This window comes from Meles meles, chromosome 12 (genome assembly GCF_922984935.1).
Source record: "Meles meles chromosome 12, mMelMel3.1 paternal haplotype, whole genome shotgun sequence".
NCBI lineage: Eukaryota > Metazoa > Chordata > Mammalia > Carnivora > Mustelidae > Meles > Meles meles.
In genome coordinates, this window is record NC_060077.1 from 32,573,945 (window position 1) to 32,598,422 (window position 24,478).

A 24,478-nucleotide genomic window follows, 5' to 3' on the forward strand; every position below is an offset into this window, starting at 1 on the left:
ACAGCCTTGCCTTTCCATATCTACTGTCAGCACCATTCCACAGCTGGCCAAGCGCCCTGCCATTCACCCTCTCACAGCCACCATCTCAGTGAAGGAGTCCTCATCCCTTCTTTGCTCAGGCCCCTCAACAGTTGTGCCCACGGGAAGTCAGCCAGGGGCAAGGTCTGGGGGCCAGTCACCAAGCAGGCAGGTGGTGGGGAGCACATCATTACATGTGGGGCTGGCCACGTCACCATGGCAAGCGGTGGCCCTGTGACTGGCACCACTGGGGAGCCCATCTGCTTGGCTAGGCAGGTGACCCGGCACCCAGTTGTCCCTGCTCTGGAGCCTGGCACGGCCCCCTGAGCCTAGTGCTCTGATAAATGATCCTGGTTTGATTGGTGATCCTTGGTGGCTCCAGGAGAACAAGCCAGGTACTGTCCCCCACCCCAGGGCACCCACAAAGCTCTGCAGACAGTCAGTGCTTGCTGCCCATCAGTAGGCAAGCGTCCCGGTCCCCTCGAAGACTCCATGCAGCGCACGGACTGAGCACCTGCTGTGTGTGGCCACTAGGGTCTCGGGAAAGGAGGGAAAGGAGGCGGCCAGGTCTGACTGGTGGGATCTGCGGGTTATTGCGTCTGGTTACCTCAGGAGGGGAGCCACCCCCACCATCATCAGGACTATAGTTAATATTGGGCTGGGGGGTGGGGAAACGAGCACAGATCATTTTACCAGCAGAACCTCCGGCGGGGTCCCCCCACTGTTTCCCCAACTGGAAAGGGGGTTGGGGTGGGTGGCAGCCAGCAGACTGCTGTCCCAGCCAACTGCGGCTCGCGGGGACACCCCCACGTGGACAACCTCTGGTGGGTACCCCCCGCCCAACCCGCGCAGACAGCCCCCGCCCCGCCCTACCTGCTGCGCTTCGTGCTGCGCTTCGTGCCGCGCCCCGCACCCCGCCCGGCGCCTTAGCCGCCGCCGCCGCAGCCCGAATCCGCCACCGGAAGCGCCCGCCGGCTCCCCGCAGCGCAGCCGCCATCGCAGCCATCTCCGCGCGGGGCCTCCTAGGCGCTCGGGGCTGTCCGCCGCGCTGCCTGCGCGCCGGCTCGGGGCGGGTCCTGCAGACCAAGGACGCAGCCGCCGAGGGCGAGGTGAGAGCGCCGGCGGGCCCCTGGAATCCGGCCTAGGGCGAGGTCTCCGGACCTAGGGCGGATCTGATCAGGGGGGCGGGTCTCGGGACCTTCAGTGGATCTGATCCGGGGTGCGGGTTTCCCGACCTGGGGCGGATTTGATTCGGAGTGCGGGTCTCGGGACCTGGGGCGGATCTGATCCGGGATGCGGGTCTCGGGACCTGCGGTGGATCTGATCCGGGGTGCGGGTTTCCCGACCTGGGGCGGATTTTATCCGGAGTGCGGGTCTCGGGATCTAGGGTGGGAGTCTCGGGACCTGGGGCGGATCTGATCCGGGGTGGGGGACCTGGGAATCTGTCCTAGCAGCTCCGGAAGCGCGGTGGCAAATTAGAACCCGCGTGAAAGGATCCGACCTTGGGTGGGAGTCTCTGGACACAAAAGAAGGGGCTGGGATACCAGACTGGTTTGAGGGAGTGGAAGATCTGTATTGGAGTGTGAAGATCCCACTTGGGGATGGCGTTCCAGACAAAGATAGGGGATCCAGCCTCCTGTGGGGATCCATACACTAAGGTGGGGGCTGTCTCCATGGGCTTTCGGGGTCAGAGCCTGACTCACCAAGGAAGGGTCACACTTGGTCTTTGAGCAGGGGTCAGACCCTCGGGTTTGGGAGAATTGTGGGCATCCAGACCCTGAGGGGCTCAGTGATCTTTCCAGGGGAAAACTTGTGGTACCTTCAGACTTTTCCTTTCAGAGGAATGGCTGCCACCCCAGAAAGGAAGCGACCAGAGCCCAGCACCCCACAGGACTGGGTCTGGCTGGTGTGGCCTCAACCTCAAGTGAGAAAGATAAAAAGAGGAAGTCACCCCAGAACGGACCTGACATAACAGCCTTTCGGGTTATAAGAGTCAGGGACTTTTCTTGACCTATTATCTGGGGCTAACTTTCTGGACTGCCTGCTGCCTCCCAACTCCCAGAAGCCCTCTGTGGAGCAGTGCCAGGCCTTGTGGGAAGAGGGTTGCCATAGATGAACACGGCTGGATGGTAGTTACCACAGTAAGGACAGATTTTATTCAGTAGCTAAGGATAGTAGGGGAAAGAGCTGAGCTCCATTCGGATTTGTTCAGAGGCACTTTTAAAGGAAGAGTAAGTGTTTGGGGGGGATGGGAATGACAGACCTGAGTGAGTCAGGAAAGTGAGAAATTACGAAAGTGGGAAAAAGCGGTTTGTCATTGTGACCCCTGTTTGGATATGCTAGGTGGTGCTTATGGAAGTTAGGCTTCTCTGCTTTGCCTGAAGCTGGGAGATGGAGCCCTATCCTCAGGTGTTGGCTGAAACAGTCCTTTCTTTTGGAACCCTTGAGTTCTCTGTTATGCACCTTAAGGAGGCCAAGGTCATCCCAAGGATACAGCCTTGAGCTGTTAGACACTGTTTAGTGTTTGTTGAAGTCTTCATAGGCCAAGTCTTCTTTGAGACCTAATTGAGAATTCTGAAGGCTCAGAGGCGCTTGGATAGAGTTTGGTCAAGGAGAGAGTCTGTGGCAGGTCCCCCTCTGTTGAAGGAAAGAAGAGATGTTCTGTCTGCTGATTAACAGAAACCTGTTTTCCGTTTGATCACCTTTTGTGGAACCAACCTTTGGGGCTTAGTAGTAGAGGATATTTGCAGGATGATTCCAGTGATCAGGCTTTAATGAAGGACATCTCTGTGGAAACAGAAAGAAAAGCAAAGATGAGTGGTCGGAGCTGAATGTAAACCTGGTTTTGAGCCCTACAGGTGGCCAGTTGGGACAAGTTTAGACATTGATGTGTAAACATTTCTAGATTTTGGGGTGAGGACCAATCCAGTGAATTTCCCAGTTTGTAGTTTGAGTGTTTGTGGTGACAGTGTAGACATCAGTGTCACAGTCAAGGTTATTGACAAAGCAGAACATGGAAGTTGTGGGAGTTCCCATGGACTGGGAGGGGCCCATGCAGCCGTAGCTCTAGGAACGAAGGCGGGCACACACCATTTGTTGCGGTGATGAGCTCTTTGAGGATCATGTCAAGCTGTCTGCACGCTTCACCATGAGGAGGTTTTCAGATCCTGGAGGAAAAGGGGTGACAGCAAGACAACCAGTGTCCCAGGAAGGGCCTGGGTAGTCAGGTTTTAGTTCTCCGTGATGCCAAGTCAGGAGGGAAGGAGAAAAAATTGGAAACATCGACTTGGAGAGTTGTTTCCAAGAAACAACTGAAGGAAACTTCAAACTGAAGGAAACTGAAGGAAACTAGAGGACCTGAGGGTTTGGTGAGAGCTGACAAAATGTGTAATATGGCAGGATGGCAGTCCCAGTCACCTCAAACACAATAAACAGGATTAAAATCTGATAACCCCACAAGGGTGTATTATTTTGCTCCATTGAGACATAACATTTCCCTTAGAGCCATCTCACTTTTTGATCAAAGATAATTAAAGGAAGTGGTGCCTGGGTGGTTCAGTTAAGCGTCTGACTCTTGATTTCGTCCCACGTTGTGATCTCCGGGTTGATTGGGCTCCATACTTAGCGGGGAGTCTGCTTCTCTCTCTCTCCCCCAACTTCCTCTGTCTCCAACCCCCACTCGGGTGCTCCCGCACACACACACACTCTCTCTCAAATAAATAAGTAATTCTTTTTTTTTTTTTTTAATATAGTCAAAGGAAGGTTATTCTTGTTTTACAAATAATTCCGGTCTCATTAAATGTGGCCTGATTTTTTACATAAGTACAGCAAAAAAGGCAATTGACGTCATAGGCCTTGTTAAGTTTGCTTTGTGGAACTTTTCATGGGGAATCTCAGATTGGAATTTTAAAAGCCTGTCAAGGCTAGGAAGCCAAAGCAAGAACTTGCCATCAGACGTCACCTATAGATTTGGGTGAATTCCTCTCTTCTCAAGCTCCCCCAAATATCTTAGGGTTCCTGGGTCTGCCAGGAAGTGATCTTCCTTACTCACTTGTAAGGCTGGGAATCTCTAAGCCAAATACCAGGCTGGTTTTTTCCAGAGGGCTTTGTGAGCGTTGCTCCTTGTAAAGTTGACTGCAGCTCCTCAAAACCTTCTGGTCGTCTGATACCATGCATCATTTTCAAACATGACGTTCCCTCGTTATATAACCAGCTTTTTAAAATTATGTCCTATCGCAAAGAGGACAGATTTTTATTAAACCTATGCAGATAACTATATTGCCACGAAAATAAGAATACTCAACAATAGATTCCAATTTTTGGAGGAATCAAGCAGGGAGAAGAAGATAAATGCTTCAATTTTGTTTACAAAAATATAACTTGCTAGAGTGGGATGATTCAGAGATAGCTTAATAGAAAAAAGAAAGTTTTTTTTTTTTAATATCTGGAAAATAGAACACTAACAAGCCAAGAATATTCCAGACAAAAGCCATATAAACTTAAAATCATCTTTTAAATTTTTTATTTATTGATTTGACAGAGAGAGATCACAAGTAGGCAGAGAGGCAGGCAGAGAGAGAGGAGGAAGCAGGCTCCCTGCTGAGCAGAGAGCCCGATGCGGGACTCGATCCCAGGACCCTGAGATCATGACCTGAGCCGAAGGCAGCGGCCTAACCCACTGAGCCACCCAGGTGCCCCTAAAATCATCTTTTATTAGTTCATCCAGATCCATTTAGCTGATTCTTGCCTAGTTTCACAAGCCCATTGGTTTCTGTGCTAGAGTTTTGGAGCTCCTTACTCAGTCCCATGGGATGATCTCAGAGGCAAGGCCACCAGAAGTCTACCCCAGGGACCTGTCATAGTCCTTTCCATGGGTCTCAGAGATAGTCTCTTTCTGTTGAAGATGAAGCACTCTGGCCTATAGCTGATTGCAAATGCTTTTGGAGAAGAATTTCTCCAAACAGAAACTATCTGTGGGTGACAAAGACTTAAAATGACCTAAAATTTTGGTGGGAATCCCTTATAAAAATAACACAACTGACAAGGAAACTTGGTTGTTTCTATAGCATACACGCCATTTAAAGTATTAACTGGAATTGTGATTATAACATTATATCAGAATATTTCACAGTCACTGAGGGCTCTCACAAATGTATAGGAACTTTATGTAAATTCTGACATCCTGATATCAAATAACATCTACTCACAAATAAAACTCTTGGAAGGTTAAGCAGCATGTCTTAATTTGACAATGACTTTCATGAAATCCAACGTGTTAGTAAAACTACTTAGTTTTAGGGGTGCCTGAGTGGCTTAGTTGGTTTAAGTGTCTGCCTTCAGCTCGGGTTATGATCCTGGGATCCTGGGGTCCTGGGATCAAGCCCTGCATCAGGCTCCCCGCTTTACAGGGAGCCTGTTTCTCTCTCTCCCTCTGCCACTCCCCTGCTTGAGCTCTCCCTCTCAAATAAATTTTTAAAAATCTTAAAAAAATAAATAAATAAAACATTAAAACTACTTAGTTTAACTCTGCTCTTTTACGAGGTGAAAGAACAAACCCTTTGAGATCTTCTAGAGGCCCTCTGGGAAATCCCAAAGCCAGTTTGAAGTCAAGGAAATAAATTCATGGAGCGCCTGGGTGACTCAGTGGGTTAAGCCTCTGCCTTCAGCTCAGGTCATGATCCCAGGGTCCTGAGATCGAGCCCCACATTGGGCTCTCTGCTCAGCAGGGAGCCTGCTTCCCCCTTTCTCTCTCTGCCTGCCTCTCTGTCAGCTTGTGATCTCTGTCTGTCAAATAAATAAAATCTTTAAAAAAAAAGAAAGAAAGAAAAGAAAAGAATTAGTTTTAGGTTTTGATTTGGGGAAGACAGAGTTGTCAAAAATATCGAAAGGTGTGAATGCTTGGCTAAATAGGATCCCAGTCAGGGACGCCTGGGTGGCTCGGTTGGTTATAAGCAGCTGCCTTCGGCTCAGGTCATGATCCCAGCGTCCTGGGATCGAGTCCCACATCGGACCTGCTTTGCCCTCTGACTCTGCCTGCTACTCTGTCTGCCTGTGCTCACTCTCTCTCTCTCTCTCTCTCTCATAAATAAATAAAATCTTTAAAAAAAAATTTTTTTTTTAAATAAATAGGATCCCAGTTCACTGTGAAACAATTTTTTGGTTATTTACATAACCTAAATGACAATAAAAGAATTCATAAGTAAATATAAGTGATAACATGATTGTTTAAAAAAGCAAACTTGGCTTTTTTGGCAGTGAGAAGACTAGATTCTCTTATGTAATCAAGAACATGGTAATAACAACATGGAACACAGGAAATTATTTTGATAGGAGAGAATCTTTGTTTCCACAAAAGGGAAAGAAAGGTTGGTAAAGATGACCCAAAAGGTAAAGAAAAACCTTTCATGATCTCTTGTTATAAGCAGACCACTAATCCAAGAAATTTTGTTGCTTTAGCAGAGAGAAAACCAAACTCTAGTTTTACATTAGTATTTTAATGATGGTAAAGGTCATTTCAAAAACTTTGTATATAAACCCATTTAATTTTAGCCAGCTTTGACCTACAACTTACTATATCCATTCAGATTCTTGTTCTATACCTTCCCTTTTTTGAAAATGTAACTCTAGAATAAAATTACTATCCTTTCCTTAACAAAAACAAATCCTACATTCTTTGCATAGTTTTCATGTGAAACACATGGTATTTTCCTCAAATTCTTTGTATACAAAGTTGTTTCCCTTCATTCTTATTGTTTGTAGTAGTTTTATTTTCATATACTGATTATAAATTTTAGCCATTTGCAACCTTTATTTTATAAAGAAAACTAGGATAAATGATTGTGCATCAAAAGTCATACACCAGCATTCTGTAACAGATCAGCAAGTCTTATGAATATGCCAAGTTATAACCTATAGAGGTATATACTCTGAATAGTACAAATACTTCTTTTTTTAAAAAAAATTTATTTATTTGACAGAGAGAGAGACAGCCACAGAGGGAACATAAGCAGGGGGAGTGGGAGAGGGAGAAGCAGGTTTCCAGCCAAGCAGGGAGCCAGACACAGGACCCTGGGATCATGACCTGAGCCAAAGGCAGACACTTAAGGACTGAGCCACTCAGGCATCTCACAAATACATTTTTTAAAGATTTAATTTATTTATTTGAGATAGAGAGCGAGAGACAGCACATGCAGGGGGAGAGGCAGAGAAAGAGGGAGAAGCAAGCACCCTGCCCTGTTGGGGGTGAGGTGCTCTGGGGGCAGGGTGCTCGGTCCCAGGACCTCAGGATCACAACCTGAGCCGAAGGCAGATGCTTAAGCAACTGAGTCACCCAGGCGCCCTAAAACTTAAACTATAATTAATAATGACTGTTTCAGCACTTTATCTTATGTAGAAATCATTTACATAGTCAATGAATTATCTGTTATTTGACTTAACTTGGTATAACTCTAAGGTACCAAGTTACCAGAAGTGTCTTTGGAGACAGTTTTTAGAAGCAGATATGTAAGCAGACTTTAAGTAATCTCTACCCTCAACATGGGGCTCAAACTCATGACCCTAAGATCAAGAGTCACATGCTCTAGTGACTGAGCCAGCCAGGCACTCGGAGGCAGATATATTATAAAACACGAAGATTGTTGAGGGGTGCCTCAGTGGCTCAGCTGGGTGACCCGCTCTTGATTTCAGCTCAGGTCAAGATCTCGGAGTCATGGAATCGGCCCCCACATTGGGGTCCTTGCTCCATGGGGAGTCTGCTTGAGGTTCTTTCCCTTTCTCTCTCTGCCTCTCCTCACCCTTGTGTGCTCTCTCTCTCAAATAAATAAATAAATCTTTAAGTAAAGAATAGGAACTCAGTTTGATGAAAATCAGATTTATCATATGTGCAATCTTAAACATTGAATAGATACAGTATTAGCTTATTTGACTAAGAAGCCAAAGTAGAATAAAAATGTATGTTTGTATTATATTTAATGTTGATAACACTGAAGATATACCTGTTTCATTAAATCAATAATATTAAGTTAGTCTTATTTACCAGAGATTACCCAAATTATGTAAACCTGAAAAACAGTTGATTCTTCTATTTCTGGGAGTTTAGGGAAGGTTTAATTTATTTAAGTGCTTATTTTTCTCTAAGCCAATTAGATAAAGCTAGAACTACTCTAAGGAATTTTTTTTTTTTAAGATTTTTTATTTATTCATTTGACAGACAGAGATCACATGTAGGCAGAGAGGCAGGCAGAAAGGAGGAAGCAGGCTCTCTGCAGAACCGAGAGCCTGATGCCGGGCTCGATCCCAGGACACCAGGACCATGACCCGAGCCGAAGGCAGAGGCTCCAACCCACTGAGCCACCCAGGCGTCCCTTTAAGGGATCTTATAAATTAATTTGGTGATACTATCTGGAGGTAGAGAAATGCTATACAGACACACACACACACACACCCGTGCATCATACATAAATAAACATACTGACAGATGTAAATGGAGATCTTATGTTTTTCATTTAAAACTTTTAGCCATGGGCGCCTGGGTGGTTCAGTTGGTTAAGCGACTGCCTTCGGCTCAGGTCATGATCCTGGAGTCCCGGGATCGAGTCCCACATCGGGCTCCCAGCTCTGCGGGGAATCTGCTTCTCCCTCTGACCTTTACCCTCTTCATGCTCTCTCTCTCTAAGTAAATACATAAAATCTTTAAAAAAATTAAATAAAACTTTGAGCCATGCATCAGGCATAAATACAATTCTTTAAAACTCACTAGTTTACATAAGAATTAGACCTTGTCTTTGTTTCATTTGATATTTTTATCTGGATTGTGTTTCTAGCAGACAGAACAGGTTAGTTACCTGTTCAACGTGAGGGCTAAAGCTTTTCACCAGTGTTCACGGAGGAGGCCTTTAAGATCTTTTTGCCCTGATATATAATCTTATGGAGGCGGTGGACTAAGTGTCTGTTTCCAGTTAGCTTTTTTGTTTCCTTTTTCAACCTCAGGTGGTTACTTTTGGGGGTTCCTGAGTCCTTTGAGAGCTCCCGATGGGGCAGGGGCTTCTTTGTGGCAGTGACTATGGGAGCTAAAGGGCTGGAAGTGAGGGGAAGGTCTGGCAGGCTGGACAGGAAGGAGGAGGTAGGGGCTTCCAGGGGTCAGATCAGAGGATGCAAGGGAGCTGGAGAGAGAACAAAAGGCAGGACAGGAGGAAGGAGGAGTAGAGGGGATGGAAGGGAGAGGTCTCAGGAGCCACTCTGGGGAGATCTGCAGTTTCCCATGAATGCCACTGAGGTTCCAAATTATCCTTAGCGAAGTTATGCTGATCGGAAAGGAAGCGGACAGAATTAGCACCATGGTGACACACTGTCAGCAGGGGTGTGAGAAGGGGGTTTCAGTCAAGGGAGAAGCTCCCTGTGGGAGGAGCGGGATCAACCAGAGAGACAAAGAGGCCTCCCCAGCAGCCAGGAAGTTCTTGCAGCCCCAGAGCTGCTGTTTGGAAGCCTGGCCTCTCGCCCAGCCTCTGAGAGTATATTCAGAATCATGGAACTGAGACCTGCCCTCGCTGCCATAGTGGATGTTTGTCAGGAGCACTGGATGGGGAGTCAGAATCACCCCCAGATGCCCTAAATGAGCGGCAGACCGGAGACGGAACAAAGGGCTGCCAACCAGCGTGCGAGGAGTAAGATGGGGAGTCCGCATTCAGTTTGCACACAGGGGCAGGGCTGGAAGCAGGCAGCTGCTGAGGCTTTGCTGGAACTGCCCGTGCACTGCCAGAACTCTCCTAGTACCCAGGCAGCATGGTATCTTGGGCTTTGTCCTAGATGGCTGGCCAGTGGGGCAGGTAGCCAACCACCCCACCCTGGCAGGCATCTTCTGGATCACTCCACCCCCATCTTTTCTGTCCTCCCCACAAAGATCCTGGCCAGCCTGCCTGTTTTTTGCCCCCAGAATGTTCTGTGCACTCTGAGTCCTGGCCTCCATTCAGAGCCAAGACAGCTGGCCCTGTTTCTAGTGCATGAGTCCATTGACCAGAAGAGGGGCTGGGCCTGCGGTGGGGGTCCTCCAAGAAGCAGGGGCTGAGACGGGGTCAGAAGTGACCGGGGGAGCTGGGATGCTTGGTGCTGCAGATCTAAGTTCCTTCTGGCCTGGACTTTTCTTCTGTTGCTCCTGCAGCCTCAGGCACAAGCACAAGCACAAACATCCTGACCCTCCCTAGTTTCCAGAACGAGCGTGGGCAGAGGCCTGCTCTTCAGAAGGAGGTGATGGTAGTGTGGGCCTAACAGTAGATTCAGAGCCTCACAAAGGGACCAAAAGTTCTAGGGCACTTTCATGGGTTTTTTTTAAATGAGCCTAGGAACGATGTCATACAATTGATTCATCATTTTACAGAACTCTTAAGAGTCTCGGTAACTTATCCACCGACGGTTGCTTGCGATGTATTTATGAAAAACATTTGCATTTCCTTTAGAGAAAAAAAGAGTGTCATCTAGGATAGGTTACATGCGTAAAAAGATCACTGACCAGCTGACAAAAGAGGAGGCCATCTGGCTACGACGCAGAGAGAGACAGAAGCACCCCTGAGCTGGCCATCCCACAGGGCTGGAGCTTAAGAGCGGAGTGGACAAGGGAGGGGCAAACTCAGCCGGGAGTGGAGCCCCCACACCCCACACGCATGCACTGGGGGCCCAGGTCTCAGTGAAATTGTGCTGTGTGTTAGGCTGGATGTGGGGAAGCACTTTGGTAGCAAAGGATCATGGAACTGAAGGTCCCGGGACCAATGGCTCTGGGTGTTAGAGGCCCATCCGCCTGTCCTTAACCTTGGTTCAAGGGTGGCTGGGGGTCTTGGCCCAGCTGCCAAGCATCTTGCTTGCTCCCTTTGGGTCTGGAGGACGATAAACAGTAATCAGAGTTGATGGAAGCTACAGTTTCATGGTTGCTGGGGGAATACTGAAGGACCGGCATATAATAAGGAGGGTTTGGGGCTGGGTGTTATTTTTGCTGTGTGGGGAGAGAGGTCTGTGGAGAGGTGGATGCTGGCTGAGGTGGATGCTGGCTGTACACTGTAGGCCTGTTGGAAGGGAGCAGACAGGGCGGGCAGACTCTGCTGAGATAGGAAGGCCCCTTCCCCTGCCTCTGAGAAGGACCGTGAATGTGGAGGCAGGTGTCCAAGCTGTCCCCGTCCTCCCAGCTTCCCCCCAGGGCCAATCAGCAGGTTTAGAGCAAGAGATGCCTGAGCGCCCTGGATCCCCCAGGGAGATACGAGCAGCTCTTGATTTTCTGGATCCTGCTTCCTTGTGGGGGAATGGCATGTCCCTTTTCCATTTTTAGAACAGGAAGGACCAGAAACGGGTTTGTCCATTTTGTTTGTTTTCCCCGTGTTCTTTTTCCTACAGTAAAACACACTTAAGTTATGGGGCGCCTTGCTGGCTCAGTCAATGGAGCAGGCAACTCTTCATCTTGGGTTTGTAAGTTCAAGCCCCACGTGGGGTATAGAGATTACTTAAAAATAAAATCTTAAAAAAAAATACTTAAGCTAAAATTTGCCATTTTAGCCATTTCAGTATTACAGGTGTACAATTCAGTGGTATTAAATACATTCACAGTGTCGTGTAACCATTGTGACTATTTCCAGAACTTTCTCATCATCTTCCAAGCAAACACCATACTCATTCAGGAGTAATTCCCTGTCCCCTCCACCCGTCTCCAGCAGCTTCTGTTCTACTTTCTTTCTCTGTGGATTTGCCTGCCCTACAAAGTTCACAGAAGTGAACTATATGTATCTATCTATATCTATATTTTTATCATATAGTATATTTTTATATTTATATATTTATTTGTATATATTTATAGCATATATATTTTTTATCATACAGTATCTATCTATATCTATATTTTTTTAACGTACCATAACATCTTCCATGGTTCATCCACGTGGTAGCATGAATCAGTGTTTGATTCATGTTAGTGATGAAGTGCGATTCATCCTGGGGACGCAACTTCTGTGGATAGACGGGCTGTTTGCCCCGTCTGACTGTTGAGAATAATGCCGCGGGGAACATCAGGGCACTGGTTTCGGTTCAAGTCCGTGCTTGCAGTTCTTTGGAGTGTGCACCCAGGAGTGGAATTGCTGGTCATAGGTTAGTTCTATATTTAACTTTTGGAGAAACCACCAAACTGCTTTCCACAGCAGCTGCACCGTTTCTCACTGCTGTCAGCAGCCCACAAGGGTTCCAGTTTTCCCACATTCTCGTCAACATTTGTTATTTAACATTTACCAATTTTGGGGGGGAAATGAGCCACCTTAATGCGTGTAAAGTGGTGTCTCGGGTGGTTTCAGTTTGCATTTCCATAATGACTTGGGCATCTTTCCACGTGCGTATTATTGGTCATTTGTAGATCTTTAGAGAAATGTCCTTTGCCCATTTTCTCATTGGGTTGTTTGTCTTTTTGTTGTTGCACAATAGGAATTCTTTATATAATCAAGACCGCACCCCTTTTTTTTGAGAGAGAGAGAGAGCGCGTGCGCATGTGGCACAAGCAGGGGGAGGGACAGAGAGAGAGAAAATTCCAAGCAGACTCCCCACTGAGCACAGAGCACCACATGGGGCTCTATCCCATGACCCTGAGATCATGACCTGAGCAGAAACCAAGAGTCAGATGCTTAACTGACTGAGCCATCCAGGTGCCCCTATATATTTAAGATATTAAACCTTATCAGATGTATGATTTGCAAATATTTTCTCCCATTCTGTGGGTTTTCCTTTGGTTCTTTTGATAATGTCCTTTGATGTTTTTAATTTTAATGAAATTCAATTTATTTTTCTTTTGTTGCCTGTGCTTTTGGTGTCATGTGTAAGAATCCATTGCCAAATTCAAGGTCATGAAAATTTACTATGTTTTCTTCTAAGAGTTTTATAGTTTTAGCTCTGAAAGTCAAGGCTTTGACCCATTTTGAGTTCCTTTTTGTATGTGGTGTGTGAGAGTTCAACTTAATTTTTTTGCATGTGAAAATCTGTTTGTCCCCAAGCCATTTATTAGAGAAACTGTTCTTTCCTCTTGAGTGGTCCTGGCACATTTTATCAAATGATAAAAAATCATTTGATCATAGACATGGGGTTTATTTCTGGCCTCTCCGTTCTGTTCTGTTGGTTTATATGTTTACCTTACTCTAGTACCACACTGTTTTATTTACTGAAGCTTTGTGGTAAGTTTTGAAATCAGGAAGTAGGAGTCCTCCGACTTTGTTCTTTCTCCAATTGTTTTGGCTCTTTGAATTTGAAATGACCTTTAGGAGGACTTTTCTATTCCTACAAAAGATGCCATTGCAGTTTTGATAGGAATTGCACTGTATCTGTAGATGACTTTCATATTGACATCTTAACAATATCAAATCTTCCAGTCCATGAACATGGGATGTCTTTCCATTAATTTGTGTCTCCCTTTATTTCTTTCATGCTCTCATGATACTAAATGTATCATCTGTGAAAGCCTTATAAAGGCCTAGCCTCTTCGGCCAAACCCTGAAGTCCGTGCGCAGCTTCTCCCTGCACTGCTACCCTGAGGTCAACAGCCACGAGAGATAGGAGACCCAGGATCCTGCACCGAAGCTTTGTCTCCAGCCCTCGATGTGGTCAAGAAGCCATGTTTGAGACTGTGCTCGGCGAGCCACTTAAACACTTTCCTTTATGGCTTGTTTTGAACCTATACAGAACAGAGAGGATCTGAGAGTGCTGCTTGGCTTCCGTGCTCTGGCCTCCTGGCCCGGGGTTGAGTTTCCTTTATCCTCCCGACGATTCCCCCTCCCCCCAGAGTGGTTTAAAGTCCCAGCATTGCCCTTTCTGTTCGCATATCTGTTAGGTAACCAGGACTCAGAGCCAAAGCAGAGCCTACCCCCAGGTTGCAGCCCTCCCTGTGCCCTCCTGTAAGCCCTGAGGCACACAGTGCTGTGCAGTTATAAACAGACAGACCTAGAGATTAGCGATTTACAAGCCAGGTTTTTAACACAAGCCAAGTATTACAGAGATTGAAATTTATAGTTTATGACTCTAGAGTCCATTAAGTAATGGGATACCTAAGTAGAATATTACTTCTCATTTTTGATATTTTGATTATTTCCAACATTTACTGGATATTTTTTTTTGTTAAAGATTTTATTCATTTATTTGGCAGAGAGATCACAAGTAGGCAGAGAGGCAGGCAGAGAGAGAGAGGGAGTGAGAGGGAAGCAGGCTCCCTGCTGAGCAGAGAGCCCGACGTGGGACTCGATCCCAGGACCCTGAGATCATGACCTGAACCGAAGGCAGCAGCTTAACCCACTGAGCCATCCAGGCGCCCCTACTGGATATTTTTTTAAATGCAGAGAATAAAGCAGTGGTGCGTTGTAGCATCACCCAAACAGTGCTATGAGTAATAATGGTAATGACAAATAAAGCAACACAGATGTGTGGTTAGGAAATCCTGAGCAGTAGAAAGTTCTAGCTCCTTCGGGCTGCAGGGGCCTCCCCTCACTGTTTCCTGTCGGCAGTCTCCTAGAAGAGAGATAGTCTACCCTTATCCACTGTATCTTCCCCCGCCTCACCTCACTTCCCCCGCCTCACCTCACCCCGTGCTTTCCCCTCACCGGCCCCCTGGGTCATGGTGCATACTGCCTCTCAGGGGGCCCTTGCGCAGGGTGGGCCCCAGAGCTACGGCAGACAAGACCCCTGAGTGTACTCTTTCTGGGACGATGGGGCCAAGGCGCACACCCTGGGCAGGGACATTGCCTCTGGTGCTGAGACCTGCCACATCTGCTCAGGACTTCAGGCCTTCTGCTGTTGTCTGTGTCCCTAGGGTCCCAGGCTGACATCTCCCTACCTCTTTGGGGCCTTCAGCTGAGGACGGAAGGGTGAAGCGCTGCCCTAGGGGGCAAGGCTGGCCTAGAGGAAGAGGCCCAGATATCTGGACCCAGGTCATTTTCAGGTTATGGTTTCCATTGGTGATATCTAAAGGCAAAAGAATCCTGCACCAATTTTCTCTGCTTTGCTGCTGAGCTCAGAGAAGGTGTGCACACATCCGCCCTTCAGCACAGAGGGCAGGAGGCGGCTGGGAGAGCGGCTTGGAAAGTCAGGGTGGCCCCTGGGAGCAGAAGAGCAGGTGTGGGCTGAGGGTTGGGGCCCATTGTGGCTGCACACTCCGATCCGTTGATAAAGTGTTCCGTGTCCATAGGCCACAATGCCTAAAACACCAGAATCTGAGTGTCCATACTCACCTGGGGCAGAGCCTCAGTTTCCCACTCCTCTGCCCTGTTCCCCAAACCACTCACCGTCTCCTCATGGTCCCACGTGGTGGGGTTGAGGGCCCTCAGCGTTCCTCCAGCGCTCTTCCCACCAAGGCCCTCGGCCTGCCTGCTCTCCTGGATGTGCCTTTCCGAATCAGAGCCTCTAGGAGAGCAAGGCCCTGTATGGCTGCTGGGGTTCCATGGCCCTTCCTTTTGAGTCACCTGTGAGTGACCATTGGCCCCAACAGAAGCCACCCATGTTCTTCTTTATTTTGGCCTTTCCCATTTTATAAGTGTCTGGCCTGAACTCTGAGCATCTGCCCAGAATATTGTGAAGTATGCTCCATGCCCGCCAAGAGCCCAGGGCTGAGGGGCTCAACCTTGCCAGTGTCTCTAGGGGCCCTGTCTGGCTGGATCCCTAGCTACCTGAAGGGGGCTTGCCAGGTGGACATGGTGCCATCCCCGTGGTTGTCTGCTATAGCTGGCGGGTCCCCTTTACCTATGGTGCAGGCAGCAGGTCTGGCCTTCACCCAGGACAGATGTAGCATGGGTGGCTGTCCCTAGGTGGGGGTGGCTAGTGGGTCTCTGCCTCCTGTGCCTGCCCTGGGAACTGCCTGTGTTCTTACCTGGAGATTCACTTAAAGGGCCGCAGGCTCCTCCTGGTATGAGGACCCAAGAGAGCTATATGCGCTATATGCAGATGGGGCCTCCCCTGCGCCTACCTCCATCAGGGCTGTGTGGAAGAGTGGGGGGGGGGGGGCTGTGACTAACAGGTCCCCAGGCAGGAGGGACAGACCCAGCACCTACTCTGTGCACCTGAGGGAGCAGCCCCAGGGGACTGCCCCAGACAGGAGGTCTGCCTTCCCCCAACACTGAGATGAGCCAGGCCACTGGGACACATGGCTAAGCTCTGGAAGGCCCCCATCAGCAGTGGGCGGCAATAGCAGCACCCCCAAACTGAGGAGAGGGTGGGTAAGCCGGGAGGGGCAGGTCTGCACTAATGCCAAGGGGCCAGGAGCCCCCAAGCCTGCTACGGGGCTTCCTGGAAAGCGCAGAAACCCATGGCCCTACGCCCTGCTCTCTTCCCTCCTCCTTCTCTCCCCTCCTCCTCACCCCACCATATCCCTGCCCTATCTCAGATGCCGGAGGCCCCACCCCTGCTGTTGGCAGCCTTCTCATTGGGCGTGGTGCTGCTGGTGCTTCTCTGCCTGCGAAGCTGGGGCTTGGGCAAACCGCTTATCTACTGGAACGAGTTGGTCCTGCAGCCCCTCTACAACCTGTTCATGGGCGACACCAAGGAGCAGCGCATCCTGCGTCATGTGCTGCAACACGCAGTGGCTGGGGACCCGCAAAGTGTGCTGGAGGCCATCGATACCTATTGCTCGCAAAAGGAGTGGGCTATGAATGTGGGTGACAAGAAAGGTGGGTAGTCCAGCCAGCAGGTAGTGGGCACGGGAAAGGGGACCTGGTGAGGGCAGCCTGGCCCTGGAAAGGGGAGGCCTGTTGTTGCTGTGTTTCTGGGTGTTGGGGTGGGGGATTGCCTGGAGCCCTGGAAGTCCCTGGAGCTGTTCATCCAGCTGTTCCCCGGCCAGGGCAAAGGCTGTGCAAAGACTCCTGACGGCCACATCACTGTCTTCGTGAGGAGGGACAGACATTCAATAAATTGCCCAGGACCCTTCCTTGCCACACAGCAGCTCAGCCCACATTGGTCGGTAGGCCTGACCCTGGCATGCCTTCTGATGGAGCTGGGTGGTGCACCGCAGCTGGCGGGCTCCTAGCTGGCCCTGCTGGGCATGAGGGCGTGTACAGAGCTCCTTGGACTCTGCTTGGCCCTGGGGTCCCAGTTCCACCTCCTGACCTTTGGACTCCAGCGTCGGGCACAGGCCTGTGCTGTGCTGCACCCCTGGGGGTTGGGCCCTGGGGACAGATAGGATAGCCATTGTTCAGTCCCCTTGGAGCCTCTGAAAGTGTCCAGCCCAGGGGGCCAGGATGCAGCCCATGGGCATCGTGGCGTCAGGGCTTCCGCAGAGGGCAGCTCTGGGTTAGGACGAGTTGGGGTCAGGAACCAGGCAAAAGAGAGGGACCAGCTTGTGCTGAGACCCAAAGGCCAAAGGGACCAGCATGTGCTGAGACCCAGAGGTCTAAGGAACTCTGGAAGCTCTGAGGGTGCGTTTAGTGTGATGGTGGGGGGGTGGCGACGGTGGGGGTGGGGGAGGCAGGCATTGGTAGGGGCCGATGCTCCGTCTGGAAGGAGCAGGTCTGGGACCAGGAGTGGGTCATCTCCTCCCGCTGTGCTCACCCTCCCCTCTACCCCGCAGGCCAGATCTTGGATGCAGTGGTGCAGGAGCAGCGCCCATCAGTGCTGCTGGAGCTGGGCGCCTACTGCGGCTACTCGGCCGTGCGCATGGCCCGCCTGCTGGAGCCCGGGGCCCGCCTGCTCACCATTGAGCTCAACCCTGACTACGCTGCCATCACCCAGCAGATGCTGGACTTCGCGGGCCTGCAGGACAGGGTGTGTGGCTGCCGCGGGGTGTAGAGTGCAGACACCCTAGGTGCCAGGGGCTGGGTGCAAGGGGGAAGGGAAGGGCCTGGGTCACCCCAGCGTAGTTCTTTCATCCTGTCATATATGGCCTTGTGCTGCCTCCCAAGCCAGGTTTCCCAGAAACCCCCGCAGAGGAAATTCCCAAGGCTGTCCTTGGGTGGGGGGGTAGGGTGGGGGGGGTGCGGAGTGGGGACTTGTCTCCCCAGAACCCCAAAGAAGACTGGCGATGACCCTCAAGCCGGTGTCCAGGCAGAGCCGTCTGTGAGGACAGATACTGACAGAGTGCTGTTCCAGGTCACCGTTGTGGTCGGGGCATCCCAGGATGTCATCCCCCAGCTGAAGAAGAAATACGACGTGATCACACTAGACATGGTCTTCCTCGACCACTGGAAGGACCGGTACCTGCCGGACACGCGGCTCCTGGAGGTGAGTTGTGCAGCTACCTGGCCCACGTGGGCCTCATTGCTGGCTGCTGGTGCAGGGGCAGCCCTGGCTGGCCCCAGTGGCAGAGGTGATTTGGGCAGGGAGTGTGGAGGGCCAGAGGGTGGCATGGAGATGGGAGTAAGGGGGTTCTAGGCAGAAGGAGTTGGCCGGGCCTGCTAGGTGGCCTAGGCTGGGGTGACAGGGAGGGGTGAGCACCAATGGGGCATCTCCTGCCTGTTTTCCCCTGAGGCTCCTTATGGCGCATTCCTTTCCACCCCTCGGTCCCCGTCCTCACACCCCATCCTGTCCCAGCCCTCAGTGCCACTGTTTGGCTAGCCCCAAGTGGTGACCAGAGAGGCTGCCTTGTCCCCACGTGGGGCACTGGGTGGGCCCTTCGTGAGCTGATGCACAGAGCTTAATATGGATGATTACTACCTTCCCCTACCTGGGTGGTCAAGGTCACACTTACTGGCTCCTTGGCCTTCTACAGGGGACTTGGAAGTTTTGCCCCACCCTGGCCTACCCCTCCTGGTGGTCAGCATGGAGTGATTCCGTGTTGTTTGTCCCATGTTTACCCACCTCAGTTTCCCATGTGCTGGCCACTCTGCCCTGTACAGCGGGACTGTGAATGGGGGGATGCCTGGCCACCGGAGCCGTGGCTACAGGCTGGCCAGGACCTTGCGCCCAGTGGATCTAGTCCAGACGTGGAAGGCCAGGAGCCTGGACATGGCAGGAGGGAACCTGCCCTGGCCTGGGGTCTAGGAGGGCACAGGATATCATGGGGATGGGCAGACCTAGGGCAGTAAGTCAGAGCCACACGTGGAAGCCTTGAATGGCACACACTGAGGGGAACATGGGGGGTTTTAAGCAGGTGAGGACAAGGTCAGATTTGTCCCCAGGAAAGGTCTCCATTGGGTGTGTGGAGGGTGGGGAGGGATGGCCATAAAGGGTGGTACAGAGACCTGGAAACTCCACGGAGGTGCTGAGCTCTGAGTGGAGGGGGACAGGGGACTGGCACCTGCTGAGACAGGTCGTCAGTGGGGGTGATGGCAAGGAGACCCTTGGGCCAGGAGCCAGGCAGCTGTGTGTGGAGCATGGCCGGCTGGGGGAGGGCCCAGCCTCAGGCTGGGGGCATGAACCTGGAAATCAGATGTTGAAGGCAAAGGCCAGCCAGCCCACCCAGCTGGGCCTGCACAGGGAGGGAGGGATTTCAGCAGCTCTGGTGTATGTGATAATTGTGGGGCCTGCATTTATAGGAAAGTAGCAAATATTGCTGTTTAGTAACTAGGAAACTGATAGTTTTCTCAGTGCTGCTTGTTCAAAGCTGGTAATTATCTCAAAAGAAAAGAAGTCACGAATTGGGAATGGCTGTGCTTTTTAAAAATACACATTCTTTAGCCCTGCAGCTGGGCTCTGCCAGGCCCTGGCTTTTGCCTGGTCAGCCCAGCTCTGCAGCAGCCCAGCTGTCCCTCTCTTGGCCGGGCTTGGAGGCTGGCAGGGGCCGGTGGCAATTTGAAATCAGATGGCTTCTCTGGGAGGCCTCAGTGCCGCATCTCACGGGCTCTCCACAGTGCTGCTTGGGTGTCCTCACAACATGGCGGCTGGCTTTCCCCCAGCCGGGGTCGGGGGATGGAAACAGAAGGGGCGACAGGGGAGCCGTGGTCTCGGAAGGCATACACCGCCACTTCTGCCTCCTTCCTTTTGTTAGAAGTGAGTCACTAAGCCCAGCACACTCCCAGTGGAAAAGGAACTGTGGACACAGTTTAAAACCATTATCCAGTACAGGCAGGGGTTGGCACAAGAGGTTTGCTCAGATTGGGTAGGCTTCTGGGCAGAGTTCTCCAGAGGGTCTGTGTGTCTGTTGGGAGGTGTGTGATGCCTAGGGAAAGGCAGGATAGGTGCTGCCTTTTCCTTCCTGCTATCTCCAGCTTCCTCAAGGGTGGGTAGGGCCCAGCACCCTCCAAACGTGCCCAGAGCTACTTTCTTTCATTCCTTCTTTCCTGGTCAACTCACTGGTTTTTAGGGTCTGACGACTTTCAGGCCACTGACTGACCCATCTTGAGCTCCTGCTCACCTTGTCCACTTCTGGCTAGAGACCTAAGCCGCCTTTCCTGGGCCTGGGACAGGGCTGCCTCCTCTGGGACAGCTCTCCATTCTAGGTCTTTCTAGCCAAGACTGCTAGGGAGCTTTCTTTTTATACAAGGAAATGCTCCATGATTCACAGTGGTACTTTCTGTTCCAGTTCTGGCTCATGGGTTGTCCCTGGCCTCCCTGATCTCGCAGCTCTGTTTTCCACTCTCGCTGGAAGATCCTCGGCTTCCCCCACACAGCCCATAGGCTGGAAGTGACCATGGCCTCCAGGAGCACTGAGACACTTAAAAGACTCTGTGCTAGGGCACATCCCTGGAGGGGTGCAGAGTTAAAGCCCGTGTGTTTAAACCACTTAGAGATGTTCCATTGAATGTGGTCCTGTTGGCAATTTGAGACATGCCTGGGGTCACTCTGATTTTGCTTTTGATGTCTCAGATTGCTTATTTTTCTTTTAACTTTTATGATCATGTGAAAAAGCAGCTCTACACTTCCAAAATTAAATCTAGGACAAGGCAATTGGGGTGACCAACTGCCCTGGGCTGCCCCTCTCCCACAGGCAAGCATTTCCTCCCAAGCTTTCTTTCTGTTGTTTCCTATAAGCTGGGCAGCCTTGTCCCCAGCACTCCTCCCTGGCCGTGTTCAGCTGGTCCTTCCTTCAGCAGAGCTCCCAGGCCCAGATGCTGGGAGAGGGGTGTCTCACCTGCTAAACTTTGGGGATGTCCAGAGCAAACCCCTATGCGTGGTGAGGTCTACCCTGCCACTGCCCCCATCCCTGCAGGGTCACCCTGGTCGGGCAGTTGGTGATCTCCAGTGATGGCGCACAGCAGTAGTCCATGCACCGGGCACTAGGAAGCTCACCTGGAAAAGCCCCATATTCCTGGCACCGGGTGACCGAAGGACCCGCTGGCTTGGAGTTGGGCCTGTGGCCTAAATCCTGGTTCTATTGTCTCTTCCCACTTACTCCTCTGGCTAGCGTCCCCAAACAACTACTGTGTGGCTGCCACATGCTGGTTCTGGGGCAGGGACACAGGACCTAATGGGGAGCAAAAGAGTTTCCCTCCCAGAGCCATATTGTGGAGGCAGGACTTGTGCGCAGCTGCCAGGGAGGAGATGGAAGGCAGTGGGGAGACCCTTGTGGCCCCAGGAGCTGGAGCAGGGCTGACTCCAGGCCAGGCACAGGCCAGTGTACGGACCCACCCTCTAGCCAAGAGCACCTACCCTCCCGGTTTGGGACTGGCTTGCTGGGTCCCTATCACCCTCACCCCTTCCCACCATCTGTCCCCCGCAGGAATGTGGCCTGCTACGGAAGGGGACAGTGTTGCTGGCTGACAACGTCATCTGCCCAGGAACACCAGAATTCCTGGCATACGTGCGTGGGAACAGACGCTTTGAGTGCACACACTTCCCTTCATACCTGGAGTACTCAAAGGCAATGGACGGCCTAGAGAAGGCTGTCTACCTTGGCCCGGGCACCCCAACACAGCCGTGACCACCCACCCTGCTCCTGGATCCCTTGCCAAGCCTGCTTATGAAGGGCACCAGCGATGTGCTCCTGCCAAGCCACTTTTTTGGTTCTGGGGTCAAGTGTATGACACTTGAGGCCTCTGAGCCACAAGCCTGCTGGCCCTGGCCCCTCTAGAGGGCAACTCTGGGCTGTCACCCCTGGTCTGCCCCAAGTGCAGCCAGCTCACTATACACAATCACTGCAATAAATCTGTAAAGTATGTTTGTGAGTACCAAATCAGGACGGGTGGTGCCCGTGACAGTGTCTCTCACTCCCACCAGCATTTCAGTCAATAGGGTTTCTTACACGGATGGGTCTTCAGGCATCAACTTATGCAGTAGACCCTGGAAATAGGAACATTTGGAAACCAATGGACTGTGCACTCGTAGTCTGTTCTTGAGGTTTGCCATCACCAGGTGGCAGCAGTGCCTCAGTGATGGCACCGTGCCCAACAACTCACACCCACTTGTGATTCCTGGGTTCTTTCACTTCGTTTTTAAGAATGAAATGCAGCTTCTTTACTAAAATCAGCTATTAACAATCTTGTATACTGGTATCATGTTTAAAAGATTCTAAAAGAGGAATTAAAATTTTAAGTATTTACATAGATCAACTTAGTGCTTCTTTTTAACTGCTTCCCCGCTCCTTCTTTCCTGTAGTGCTCCCTTTTGCTGGATGCTAATGCTGGCCTGGGGTATGGGGGGGGGGGTGCGGCGTATGTGGTCAGGCTGAGGTTACCCACTGCATCCCCAGGGGGATGTCAGCAGGCTGAGGTGAGCCCCCATCTGGAGGCTGTCCTGGGAAACTGGAACACAGCAGTTGGTCAGCCTGCCTCTGACCAAGCAGGCACTAGGGAACAGTGGACGTGGGGTCCCCGCCACAGTGCAGGGTGTGAGCTTTCTGGCACCTGGCCCCTTAGGGTCCCTATGTGGCACAAGTAGAAGCAACTCCCCCAGCCGACATGGCATTGTTTACAGAAGACAGGACTCGGGTCAGGTCTGGTGTTTCCACAGCTGCCCAGTGAGCAAGGGAGATAGAATTGCTTTTCATCTCCCCAAATCCACAGCTGCCCAAATCCCCAGTCCCAACCCTGGCCTTTTGGCCCCAAGGCCACCTAGTTACCTCAGAGGCTCCCCAGGGATCCCACCCCCCGCCCCAATTCTGGCTGAGCCCACCTGTGTGCAGACCAGCCTCAGGCCAGGACACAACCATGGGACTCGGGGCCAAGCCAACCACCCAGAAGCAAACCTTCTTCTGTGTGTGTGCAGAAAGGGGATCACAGTGGGCCTGGGAGGACATGTGAAGAAACCCCCCCGGGGCCAGGGAGCTGAGCCCCCTCTGGATGTAGCACATGGACACCCATGCCCCACCTGGCAAGCAGGGAAGAGCAAGCAGCTGGTGGCAAGAGATCTGAGCCGCAGAAAATACGAAGTTCCTTTGTTGCTTTTTTTAATTTTTAAATTTTCTTACAAAAATTTAGGTGTTTACCAATACAGTCTTATTTTGGTTTCATTTTTAATGCTTTTTGTCAGTGTTTTTCTTCTTTGTTTAAGTCCCAAACAGCAGGCACTAGGCAGCAGTCCCCCATTGCTGCCGAAGGTCAGTCCCGGAGCTGTGACTTGGGGCTCCAGCAAACAGGGTTCAGCAGACAGGGTTCAGCAGCCGCGGCCAGGCCAGAGCTGCTCAGGGAAGGCTCCTGCTGCACTGGGGTTCCATTGAGCCAAGGGCAGGGTGGGGGGCAAGCACAGCCTGACCCCCATCTTGCTACCTCCAAAGCCTCTCTGTATTGGGCCAGCACCACCCCCCCACCATGGTCTGCCTGCCATGCAGGGTGGGACACAGAGCCCAGCGGATCCCAACTACCTTCCGGAGTCAAACTCCTTCTCTGAGTCCCCTCCTCCCTTCCCCACTGCCTGCCCTCAGGGCCTGCCACCAGGCTCCTCTGAGGCCCTGCACACACAGGAGCACAGTCTCCTACACCACCAGCCCCAAATCAAAGCCAGGTGCCCTGTCCTGCCGCTTCCCTGGGCCCCACCCTGGCAGCTCCACTGGCTTGCTTTCTCTCTCTCTCTCACTCACACACAGCACCATGACAGTAAACAGCTAACTCAGCCTAGGGAGTTAGGAGGGAGGGAGCGAGGGGCAGGAAGGGAGGCATGTCCAGAATGTCTGACCCTGGCTCCTGGGTGAGAGGCGCTGCCAACCCCTGCCGCCAGGGGGCTCCAAGCTCCACAGCAGGTTCTGTGAGGCCAGCCCTGGAGTTCCCTTCTTCCCATGATCAGATCCCTAAGAACAAACTGCTAGGCTGGAGACCTAAGGAGGGAGAGGGGAAGGTTAAGCAGGGTGGCCCGGGGGAGGGGGTGGTGCTGGGCGGACCCCTCCATAGGCTAGGCCAATGAAAGTGTGGACAAAGACAGCTGCTGTCGGTGGCAGAGGCTGACCTTGCGAATCTCAGCAGCAGGACCAATCCGACTTGCTGGTCATTGGGGGGCACTGTGCTTGGGGTATTTAAATGTGGGGGCCCTGTTCCTGTTCTGGACCCATATGACACAGTGCCTGAGCAGGGACTGCATGCCCGGGGGGGCATGTCCATCTCAAACCCCAGCCTGTCCCAGAGATGGGCATTTGAGCCTGCTGAGCTTGAAGCCGGAGTCCCACCAG

At 51.4% G+C, this 24,478-nt stretch overlaps 3 protein-coding genes and 1 long non-coding RNA gene across 12 annotated transcripts in view; 1 reads left to right on the forward strand and 3 right to left on the reverse strand.

Moving 5' to 3' along the window:
- The window catches only part of TXNRD2 (thioredoxin reductase 2), a 49,919-nt gene extending 48,895 nt beyond the window's left edge, over positions 1-1,024 (reverse strand). For 2 of the 3 annotated variants that reach the window (XM_046024568.1, XM_046024567.1), the window contains exon 1: positions 892-1,024. In XM_046024568.1, the coding sequence (XP_045880524.1) occupies positions 892-1,024 (133 nt within the window). The remainder of the gene's footprint in view (positions 1-891) is intronic. The other variant, XM_046024569.1, reaches the window with a different exon arrangement.
- On the forward strand, positions 995-22,426 carry COMT (catechol-O-methyltransferase). Of its 2 annotated transcripts, none has more exons than XM_046024571.1 (5): positions 995-1,127; positions 16,397-16,679; positions 17,576-17,769; positions 18,094-18,225; positions 21,602-22,426. In XM_046024571.1, the coding sequence occupies exons 2-5, from the start codon at positions 16,397-16,399 to the stop codon at positions 21,800-21,802; spliced, it is 810 nt and encodes a 269-aa protein (XP_045880527.1). In that variant the 5' UTR covers positions 995-1,127; the 3' UTR covers positions 21,803-22,426. The 2 variants fall into 2 exon arrangements, with proteins under 2 accessions (XP_045880527.1, XP_045880526.1); XM_046024570.1 differs by having other exon boundaries at positions 1,045-1,164.
- On the reverse strand, positions 2,152-12,505 carry LOC123954007. Of its 2 annotated transcripts, none has more exons than XR_006821018.1 (2): positions 11,907-12,505; positions 2,152-2,805 (listed from the first exon to the last, which is right to left on the reverse strand). It is a non-coding gene; the product is annotated as an uncharacterized LOC123954007 (long non-coding RNA). The 2 variants fall into 2 exon arrangements; XR_006821019.1 differs by having other exon boundaries at positions 2,152-4,248.
- Positions 22,292-24,478, reverse strand: part of ARVCF (ARVCF delta catenin family member) — a 53,581-nt gene continuing 51,394 nt past the window's right edge. For all 5 annotated transcript variants that reach the window (XM_046024566.1, XM_046024565.1, XM_046024563.1 and 2 more), the window contains one exon: positions 22,292-24,130. Coding sequence is in view for 1 of the 5 variants with exons in the window: in XM_046024563.1 (XP_045880519.1) it covers positions 24,104-24,130 (27 nt within the window). In the remaining 4 variants the exon portion in view is untranslated. The remainder of the gene's footprint in view (positions 24,131-24,478) is intronic.

What these genes read in the sequence shown, in the direction of transcription:
- COMT (XM_046024571.1), top strand. Translation starts at nt 16,397, where the DNA reads ATGCCGGAGGCCCCACCCCTGCTGTTGGCAGCCTTCTCATTGGGCGTG. An exon ending in GAATGTGGGTGACAAGAAAG is followed by an intron (nt 16,680 to 17,575) that starts GTGGGTAGTCCA and finishes TCTACCCCGCAG; the next exon opens with GCCAGATCTTGGATGCAGTG. An exon ending in TCGCGGGCCTGCAGGACAGG is followed by an intron (nt 17,770 to 18,093) that starts GTGTGTGGCTGC and finishes GTGCTGTTCCAG; the next exon opens with GTCACCGTTGTGGTCGGGGC.